This window comes from Centrocercus urophasianus, unplaced genomic scaffold (assembly GCF_019232065.1).
Source record: "Centrocercus urophasianus isolate 14NV4802_14NV808 unplaced genomic scaffold, USGS_Curo_1.0 seq_11, whole genome shotgun sequence".
NCBI lineage: Eukaryota > Metazoa > Chordata > Aves > Galliformes > Phasianidae > Centrocercus > Centrocercus urophasianus.
Window position 1 is genome coordinate 55,648,079 of NW_024884253.1, and position 11,170 is coordinate 55,659,248.

At 39.1% G+C, this 11,170-nt stretch overlaps 1 protein-coding gene across 2 annotated transcripts in view; it reads left to right on the plus strand.

Annotated features, from left to right (window-relative positions):
- TSHZ1 (teashirt zinc finger homeobox 1) overlaps window positions 1-10,480 on the plus strand; it is a 38,619-nt gene extending 28,139 nt beyond the window's left edge. The window contains exons 2-3 of one of the 2 annotated variants that reach the window (XM_042809002.1): window positions 6,466-9,663; window positions 10,277-10,480. In XM_042809002.1, coding sequence (XP_042664936.1) covers window positions 6,466-9,656 — 3,191 coding nt within the window. In that variant the 3' untranslated portion in view covers window positions 9,657-9,663; window positions 10,277-10,480. Of the gene's footprint in view, window positions 1-6,465; window positions 10,218-10,276 lie in introns of those variants that run through there. The other variant, XM_042809001.1, reaches the window with a different exon arrangement.
- The last annotated feature ends 690 nt before the right edge of the window (window positions 10,481-11,170 follow it).

Consider the following 11,170-nt stretch of genomic DNA (forward strand, 5'->3'; position numbering starts at 1 on the left):
TGAAACTTTCTCATGCGAACCTGTTTGGGTGAGAAGGGCTGGCAGATGCGAGGCATTCTGCAGAGATTCTCAGCCACAGTCGGAGCACAAGGATATATTCTCTGGGATGGCAAAATCACAAAGCTTTGAGGAGGCATTAAAAGGGTGGGCAGGGAGATAATTCAGCAGGAAAATAGGGAGTAGAGCAGGAAAGCCTTTTGAATAAGTAATTTGGAGTAAAACCTCTTTACTTATTTATTTTTCTTTAATTTATTTTGTAGTTAAAGACTGTGAGCTTTTCCTCTACTCTTTTAAAATTAATAGAAAGTTATTGGTAGCAGCAACTGGGGTCTTTGCCTTCTGCACCCAGGAGCTTGCCTTTTAATGACTGAACTTTTGGTTTGTACTTTGCTGTTAGTTAGGGAAGCAAATGGGGGCTGAAACCCATGTGCTTGCTGAAGTCACTGCTCTTGGAGCCCCAGGCACCCTGGGCCTACAGCCTTTGTCATCCTGATCTCTGGTGCTCTCAATAATGCAGCAAGCCTTTGCTCCACCAAAGCGTCACCTGTCTAGGTGAGTCGTGCCATCCCCTATCTGAAGTGACAGCCATCTTTGAGTACCAGCATCTTAACTGACTTCTCTTTCATCATCCATGTTAGAGAAATAACATTTTCGACAAGTTGTTGGGTTTTTTCCCCCTTTTTCTTTATTCTTTCCCCAGCCTCCCCTTCACCCCTTAGTTAGAGCACCTGATCAAAAAATTATTTCTGACAAAGATCCCCTGCTCCAAATTAAATGAGCTCAAGGAGGTGGAGCATTTTCATGCAGAAAGAAAGTGAAACGTTGATGTTGGAAGTTAATGAATCTGGTAGCAGGGAGAACATTATTGAGACTGGATAATATGATCTAACAGCTTTCCCTCTTCTTATCCTCCCCGTAAAGAATGTATGGAAGTCAGTTACGTGGCATGATTCTAACATCTGTCCTACCCCATAATGGTAATTTGTATAAGTAATGGAAACAGGTTAAATACTTCCATTCTAATGTTGCCAGCAGGGATGAAAATGAACATTTCAATGAAATAATCTCGACAGAGCAGGGAGAGGAGGGGTCGATGGACTGATTCATCTCTAGCACTCTTTGGTGATCTGAACACTAATGAGAATGCTTGAATGTATAGTTTATCAGATAGAAGAGGAAGAGCAAGTAAATTTCTCAGATTAGAATCACTGTGAAAATATATCCACATGCAAACTGCTTCGTTCTCCAATTGCCAGCCTTGGCTAATAATTTGCAGCATTCATTTTAAGGGGATCAGAGAGGGAAGGGAAGGAGGCGAAGAATCTTTGTGTTGGTTTTTAATGGGATGCCTTTAAGGGTTATCATTCAACCTGTGAGAAGCATGGAAGTTGTTATTGTTACTGTACCTTAGCTACTTTTTAGACCCATTGCATTAGAATTAGAAGGTGGGCAGTTCTAGTTTTGCCCCGTTTTGTTGCAACTATAAATGAAATACACAAACCTGTAGGAAGGCTATTTGGATGTCTGGTAGTCTGTGCTACTCCTCAGCCATTGTCATAACTAAGCCATATTTTTCCACAGTAGTGACACTGTAATACACACATACACACAGACAGACTTGTAGCATCTGTGCCATAATTTTTTATGAACATTTGTATACACTAATATAGAAAATTCTCTAATCTTCCAGCAGGCGTGTTAACCTCTTACAGCGTGAGATGTTGGATTCTTTTGTAAATCTCTCACGACTGTGTGTTCTGGAAACGTAGCTGTAAATGCGTTGGGTTTTTTTTTAATTTTTAATTTTTTTCCCCTCTCATTTTTCTGTGATGAGCAAGATGTGCCTTTTCACCCTTACTTTTCTGCCCATTTGCCAAGATGTGCTGCAGTATGCAGTGGAAGTCCCCCCCAGCTTGGGGTGCAGTTTGTGCAAGGTGACAGTGTGGGCTGCAGAAACTTCTGCAGCTGCTGTCTCCTGTTGGCTGGGTGTATGTTAGAAGCTGCAGAAATACATCTGTTGTAGAAAGAAGAATGGTGAATGTTCACACCATGCCACTATTGTTTAAATCCAGGGTAGGCCCCGATTTAGCAAAGAATTTTAGACCTAAACCTGCTCCTGTTTGCCGAGGCTGTGAAATATGTATTTCAGTGAAACCGATTGCACTGTTCAATTGCTTTACCGAATCATGACCTTCAGTACTTAGGTATTTCTTCTGCATAAAATCATCTGTTTTGATTATTTAAAATCAAGCCTCGAAGAGTTTGCTACATTTAATTTTGCAGACTGTTAAAAACAAATGCAATCATTACTTTTTGCCCTTTTCAACATAATTCAGTCAGTTCTGAGACCCTATTTGAATTGAAAAGAAAACCTCCGTAGAGACAGATTCCTCCAAAAGCACCAGTTTGGGGTCACAGAAGGATTTTACGTGAGAACATTTATGCTTTTAACCACATCCTTTACACTTTGGATCTGTGTCTGCTTTTTCAAACAATGGCTGTATATTTATAGTGTAAATATTCTCACTGAAGCAAACACAATGTGCGGTGCTACTCACATGTACGATATATAGCATCTCATGTCCACTTAGATTAGAATGCACAGTTTTTAACACTGTTCAAAGATGACAGTATATCTGTGGGGAAGCACTGACATCCAGAAGGCACATTTCATAGAAAAAAAAAATATTAGCAATGTTTAATAAGAAGAAAAGAACACAAACTGCTCCTTCTGTTTTTCGGCTGTCTGAAATTTGAAGGTTTTCCCTCTTTTCAAATGTGCATTTCCCTGAGTCTTTGAATGCATGAATAAGAAGGAATAGAAAAGCTGACATTATACTCTGCAGTGTCTTCTGCATTGGATATAGTTTTTGTTGAGGGTGGTCCCTGCTGTATCTGCTCTTGGTATTTCGGTGCAGTTTCGGGGCATGTGTGAACCAGCAGTCTCTGCAGATGTAGGAATACCTGAAGAAGATTGCTGAGCATTTCTTGGTCACAGAAGGACGCTGTCTGAAGGCCATTATAGTTTAGAGAGAGAATCTGAACATCCCACTCTTTTATTTGGTGTTGAATGATATTGCTCGTCTCCACGAGTAATAGCATAGAAGCGTCCTTAAGGTTTTAAATTCTGAAGCTTACTTTCGTAAGACTTCTGTGAGAATTCTAGTGGAGCAAATACGTTTTTACGAATTAACATTCTTCATTTTGTATGCTTTCAAATTGCCTCTAAAAGAAACCTTCTCAGTTCGAGAATTGCAAAAAAACTGACCTTGCAAAATACCATATGTTGATTATGCTGCTATTGCTCTTACAAACATTAGAAGTCAGGAATGAAAAGATACTGCGTGTATCCTATGGTAACTAAAGGAGTTAAATACTTTTTTTTTTTTTTTTTTAATCACAGTGATAGAAATTAAACATTTTAGGTAAATTGCTTTTTTTTCCTTTGTAAAGAAGCATTATTGCTTTGCATTATTTCTGATAACTGCCCAGATATGTGGGTGTATGCGTCATGTAAATTCATTTTTCTTTCAGAATCTGGCTTAAATTCTGGAACCATAGAATGTCACAGTCTTAGCCAATTGCGTGTTCTTAACTCTTACACTGCAGTATATATTGGTAAGGGAGAGAACTCAGTCGTGCAGTATTCTCAGCAGAAACTGAGACCAGAAAAGCAACTGAAAGGTGGATATTTCAGCCCAAAACTCTGTTCCTTTGCTTTGACAGTTGAACAGCAACCTTTTGTGTAGTTTTAATGTGTATTGTGCGGTTCAACTCCTTTTATTTTTGTGGTAAAGAAACCTTTTCACCAAATGCAGAAGTACCAGAATGCACACCATTGTAAATAAATGAAGGAAAATAACAGATACACCACTGGCTCAACTGGTTTCTGCTTAAGCAGGTATTTAGCTGCTTATACGTCGCAGTTATAAAAATATGGATTTATGCAATTTGGAATTAAACAAGAAGATGCTAGCAGATAATTCACATGGATTTTTATAATCTATCATCCATAGCAACATTCAGCATCTTATGTAGTTTCCTACATGTGTTTATTAAAAATATTGGAATATGAAAATGAGAAAAAATTGGCATAGTTCCACTGAGGTTAGTAAGAGGATAGCTCTTCATAAAAGCTAAGAATATGGGCCCTGTCAGCTTGCAGTTTCTAATTGGTGACTGTCTGCTGATCATTACTAGGGTGGTTTTTTTTAAAGAAGAATGCCAGATGGTAACTGTCCATTTTTATGCATTTAGGCTTTTTAGAGGTTTTTTATTTTATTTTATTTAAAAGTCATTTCAGAAGCAAAACCTACATTTTATAATTGTTATTTACCTTTCTGAACTTAAAAATCTCTTTTCTTTTGCTGCTGGAAATGACTGACAACAGGTGTGTTTAATGGGAGAGATCTTATAAGAGATCTTATGCTGTAGCTGTGGGAGTGAATTCTACTTGCATGCCTAGAATTTAGAACTGCAGAGGTGCTGTAGTGCTCAAATGCACACAGTGTATGAACAGCAACGTTACTGCAACGCTGAGACTCTGATTGATTTCTTAGTTCTCTGACTATTTCTGTGTTTTATTCTTTATTTTATGCACAAAGTGCATTTTTAAAAGAATATTTTTTCCACTTTTCTAATGCTTTTCTGATGTCTTTCTGGCCTTTTGCTCCAGGGTGATTTCTCCAGTGACTCTCTGTTGTGCTTGGTATTCACTAGTCTTTTAAATATATCAGAAAACACCTGAGGCTGAGGCAATCTGTAAAGAATTGTGCCATGCTTAACATTTTAAAAACTAATTATTTGCTGGGGAAAAAAAAAAAAAAAAGATGCTTAGAGGACAAATGAAAGATGTAGTGGGCATCTTAAGGTTCAGCACTATCTTAATTCTTGATGGGCTACTTTTCCATTTTATCTTAAGACTCTCAGACTAGAGTACTTAAAGGCTGCATCAACTGCTATTGCAAAGTTGGATGCAGAATGCAATGCTGGCTGTAACACCATTACCTTTCTAAAAATTTCAGAGACTATTCAGAACGTGTTCATATTAGATTTAGAGCAGACTCTTAATTAATTTTTTTTTTTCAGAAAAGAATAAATTAGCAACTGTGTACTAAAAGAAGCTCAGCTGGTACTTATATACCCCTCTTTCCCAGTTCAGCAAGGCCTCAGCTTTGTTAACATGGTAATACCTGTTTTCTTCAGATTGTGTAATAGCAGAAGTGCCTTTTTTCTGACTTTCTTTCAATATTATGTGTTGGCAGGATGTAGCCCACTTTTCTGCATTGCTTTCTGCACAGTTCACCTGAAATGGAGGCAGTTTTTGCTTCAGAGCTGTTCACAATCCATGTTTTCTACCTTGACGTGTACAAATGATCTGCATTCCGTTATCACAGTGATTTTTTAAGCTTCTTTTACAAAACTGAAGGGAAATGTGTACAAGTATGTTTTCTGATTTGCAATGAAAGTGTACATTTATCACTTAGGTACATGTAAGCCACTTCTGTGAATTGGGCCCTTGGAGTAAATGTGTTTTGATGTAATGGCCATCTGCTCATGAATATCACATTTGCTAGTTTAAAAAATAGTTTTAAACAGATAAAAACATAGGTTTGTAAGATTGTATAGTTTCACCAGGTGGCAATACAATAGCAAAGTTTGATCTTTAAAATAAGTCAATAATGAAGCTGGGAGGGAGGCTTCAAGGTTTTTTTGTTTTGTTTTGATTTTGTTGTCATTGCTTTTAAAAATTCCTCTCTACCATTTACTTTTAGTTGCTGACTGCTGTTTTCAAAATGGTAAATGCAGAACCCACATCAGATCATAACAGGAGGCAAAGCATATCCTTGCCATTTAGAACCAGCCATAGTCTCGCTTCCCTTTTCACCTTGTAAAAATGACATCTGTTCAGCTCACAAATGGACCAAGTACAACCAGTCATCAGGAGGCCCTGGAACAACCGATCAGACATACTTGCCCAGTGCAGCTCCATTAGAGTCAGGTGTCGGTGACACAGAAATGATCCTCGATGCTGTAGCGAAAGCTGCTTTGCCAAAAAAGACAGCCTAGATGTGATGGAGTTGATCAAGCCAATGGTTCTGATAGTATAGGTCCATGGATCAACCATTTTATATACCTATGACAGTAAATACAGTTCAGGGCCAGGGCATTTTTCAAGTCACTTTGAACTGATTTAGTAGGTTGATTGATTTTGATTTCAATATTATGATATCCAGGTCATCTTGGAGCATAGTTAGTAAGAAAGATACTATCAAACTGTAACCAGGACTATAGCATGATGGAATGTGTAAGCAATGGTGAGTTTGGTTTCTGGATATATCATTAAAATTTGTCTTTATGGTTACTGCTTTTAGTACAGAAGACAGCAGCGATGTAAAAAGTGTGTGTTCAGTAACTTTGTCTTGTGTTTTTTTTCTCTTTCTTTTTCCTCCTCCTGTATTTTAGCATATGTTCCTGAGGAGGAATTGAAAGCAGCAGAAATAGATGAAGACAGCGTGGAAGATGATGGGCTGTCTCTGGACATCCAGGAGAATGAGTATTTGTGCAATGAAGAAACGGAGATCAAAGAGGCTCAAAGCTACCAGAACTCCCCAGTCAGCACTGCAACTAATCAGGATGCAGGCTATGGATCGCCGTTTAGTGAAAACAGCGATCAGCTGGCCCATTTCAAAAGCACTTCCTCTAAAGAAGAGAAAGAAGATCCTCAGTGCACAGACAATGTTTCCTATCCACAGGACAGCTTGGCACAAATAAAAGCTGTGTATGCAAATTTGCTTTCAGAGACTTGCTGGTCCAGTTTAGCTTTGGACTTAAAGAAATCCAATCCAACCACCAGCAACAATGGAATCAGCCAGAACGAAAACACCACCAGTGCTGACACCAACGTCAGTTCCCAGAGTACTGGTACTACCAGTACCAACACTAGTACCAGTACAACTACCAGTAATACTAGCAACAGCAGTAGTAACAGTAACAGCGGTGGCTCAGGTTATGACTGGCATCAAGCTGCGTTAGCTAAAACGTTGCAGCAGACCTCATCGTATGGACTTCTCCCAGAGCCTAGTCTTTTCAGCACAGTACAGCTTTACCGGCAGAATAATAAACTTTATGGGTCCGTGTTCACCGGTGCTAGTAAGTTCCGATGCAAAGACTGCAGTGCAGCCTATGACACACTGGTGGAGCTAACAGTGCACATGAATGAAACTGGACATTATCGTGATGACAACAGAGATAAAGAAGCTGATAAGACCAAGCGGTGGTCAAAGCCAAGAAAACGATCGCTTATGGAAATGGAAGGCAAAGAGGATGCTCAAAAAGTGCTGAAATGCATGTACTGTGGGCATTCATTTGAGTCCCTGCAAGACCTCAGTGTCCATATGATAAAAACAAAGCATTACCAGAAAGTGCCTCTGAAGGAGCCAGTACCAGCCATCACTAAATTGGTCCCTTCTACCAAAAAGCGAGCACTTCAGGACTTAGCTTCACCTTGCTCACCTGAGCCAACAGGGATCGCTGCAGAAGCTTCACTGGCTGAGTCTGCAAAGGATCAGAAAACTGCCAACCCCTACGTGACTCCAAACAATCGCTATGGCTATCAAAATGGTGCTAGCTACACTTGGCAGTTTGAGGCACGCAAAGCCCAGATACTGAAATGCATGGAATGTGGCAGTTCCCATGACACTTTGCAGCAGCTCACTGCTCACATGATGGTTACTGGTCATTTTTTGAAGGTGACCAATTCTGCTTCCAAAAAAGGTAAACAGCTGGTACTGGACCCTGTGGTGGAAGAGAAGATACAATCTATACCTCTTCCACCTACCACCCACACAAGGCTTCCAGCCTCCAGCGTTAAAAAGCAGCCAGATTCCCCAGTGGGCTCCACAAACTCGGAGGAAAAGAAAGACCCAGAGAAGGAAAAAGTGGTGGTTGGTGAAACAGAGAAAAAGATTAAAGAAGAGAATGAGGACTCTACAGAGAAATTTGAGCCAACAGCTTTGTACCAGTACCTCAGAGAAGAGGATCTAGACGATAGTCCTAAAGGTGGAATAGACATATTAAAATCCCTTGAGAACACGGTGACAACAGCTATCAGCAAAGCTCAGAATGGCGCACCTTCCTGGGGGGGATATCCCAGTATTCATGCAGCCTACCAACTCCCAGGCACAGTCAAACCCCTTCAGACCACTGTGCAGAGTGTTCAAATGCAGCCGTCTTATGCCAGCAGCGTAAAATCACTCTCTTCAGAACACAATGCGCTCATCCATTCCCCAGGCAATCTCACACCCCCACCTCACAAGAGCAATGTATCCGCTATGGAAGAGCTGGTTGAGAAAGTTACAGGTAAAATCAATGTGAAGAAGGAAGAAAAGCCTTTGGAGAAAGAGAAGAGTTCTCCAGTCAAACCCCTGTCACCTGTTGCTAAAGAAAACAAAGACTTTCCCAAATCGGAAGAAATAAATAACAAACAGCAGCAGAAGAAGATCTCTGAGACAGAAGTTCAGAAGGTGAAAAAGGATAGTCCAGCCGAAGCACATACTCCAAATGGTACAGAGCCACTTAAAACAAAGGTTGCAAATGGCTGTAACAATTTAGGAATCATCACAGATCATTCACCTGAGCCATCCTTCATTAATCCACTGAGCGCTTTACAGTCCATTATGAATACCCACTTAGGCAAAATATCTAAGCCGGTAAGCCCCTCTCTGGACCCTTTGGCCATGCTGTACAAAATTAGTAACAGCATGTTGGACAAACCCATTTACCCAACCACTCCGGTCAAGCAGGCTGATGCTATTGACCGATATTACTATGAGAACAGTGATCAGCCTATTGATTTAACTAAGTCCAAAAACAAACCTCTTGTTTCCAGTGTTGCTGACTCTGCCTCATCTCCACTAAGAGAGAGTGCCCTGTTGGATATTTCTGATATGGTGAAGAACCTCACAGGGCGTTTGACGCCCAAATCTTCGACTCCATCCACGGTGTCAGAGAAGTCAGATGCCGATGGGAGCAGCTTTGAGGAAGCTCTGGATGAACTGTCGCCAATACACAAGAGGAAGGGCAGGCAGTCCAACTGGAATCCTCAACATCTTCTGATCCTTCAAGCCCAGTTTGCTTCCAGCTTGAGGGAGACCTCAGAAGGCAAATACATTATGTCGGACCTCGGTCCACAAGAGCGGGTACACATCTCTAAGTTTACTGGTCTTTCCATGACCACAATTAGCCACTGGCTGGCAAATGTGAAGTATCAGCTAAGAAGGACAGGTGGAACTAAATTTTTAAAGAATCTGGACACAGGACATCCTGTTTTCTTTTGCAATGATTGTGCCTCTCAGTTCAGGACTGCTTCTACATACATAAGTCACTTAGAGACACATCTAGGGTTTAGTTTGAAGGATCTGTCGAAGTTGCCACTTAATCAGATTCAAGAACAGCAGAATGTTTCAAAAGTCCTCACAAACAAGACTTTGGGCTCACTTGGAATAGCTGAGGAGGACTTAGGCTCCACATTCCAGTGTAAGCTCTGTAACCGAACTTTTGCAAGCAAGCATGCAGTCAAACTGCACCTTAGTAAAACACATGGCAAATCCCCAGAGGACCATCTGATCTATGTAACTGAGTTAGAAAAACAATAGTGTCCAGGTAAGCAGCCAGGTATGCAAGTGACCACAGGAACATTGCACTAAACTTCTTCATAGTACTGCACTAGGCCTGACCTGAGCCTCTGAAATCAGTCTTATTTTTGTTGCTGAACTGCCTATCTGGACCTTGGTTTTTCTTACACTTATTTTGTAGTTATATTTATATGCTCTTTGTCTGATCTGTGCATGGTTATTTTTTGTTTCTGCTTTTATTTTTTTGTGAGTCAAAGTCTGACCTTTATTTTCAACATCTGTCCTTGATGTTAAGCTATCTTTTGTAGAATATAGTGGGAGACGCTATTGAGAGACATTAATTTAGCCGTAAAGAAAGACACAAAGAACAGTGATAAAGAGACATCCTAAAATTACAAAGTTGCCATGACAATAAAGGTCACAGAACCTGGTAGTGTCAAGTTTTAACCCTCTGAGAACTGTAATAGCATTTCTGTGCCTTTCCCAGTGACTGAATGAGTAAATAAGGAGAAATGAAACAAAAGACTTCAAGGCATTTCGTTCAAATAAAATGTGTGTCAGAAACAGAACTTTTTTTTTTTTTTTTTTTTTTTTTTTTTTAATTAATGAGCTTCTTCTTTTTTTTTTTTTTTTTAATGCAGAACTGGTTTGTGAAGAAATTGTGCATGCAGTCCTTGGAAGAAGGAGAGCTGTGTAGTACTCAAGGGGTTAGGAAGCCACAACTGTATAAGTTAAATAATGATTAAAAAGGAAAACAAATTGCCACTATGCCCAAACCCTCTGGATGCTGAGAATTGCCACTTTTTTTGGCAAAAAAAAAAAAAAAAAAATTAAAAAAAAAAATAATTATGAAAGCTGTTTTTTAAAAAAAATTTAAAAATTCTTTTTTATTTATTTTTTTTTTTTTTTTTTTTTTTTTCCCTGTAAAATACTGCAGTTTATAGTTATTTACAAATGTTAAGCTTTGGTACAAGCTGACCTTTCTATAGTGTGCTGCATTAGTAAATGAAAACAAAAAAAATGGGGCAAATGTTGAATTCTGTTCCTTGTAAATTGCCAGCATCAGCTTAAAAAATACATGTTACATATCGTACCATTTTAAACTGTTCAACTTTCTTTGTACCTTCTGGCTGTATGCTTTCTCTTTTAACTTTTTATATTGTCATTTTATATTCAATTTCTGTGTATATAATGTAAAACCACACTTTTTGAATAAAATTTAGTTCCTGCAGCTTGATATAAATAGAGAAATTTTACTGGCACCTGCATCTTTCCAGATGCATGTACTTAAAGGAACTATCTGACAAAAATAAATAAATAAATAAAAATAAAGCAAGCAATGCACTATGAATTATACATTTTGATGTTTTATCATTAATATTGTACAGTACATTTTGGTTCACACAATTAAATCCACTGTTTTCTCAAGTGTAAAATAAACCCACATGCAGTTCTTGATTTACATACATTGTCATGTCGTCATTATTTTGCCTTTGAGGTGTTATTCCAGCAGTAAGAGTTTATGTAATCAACCA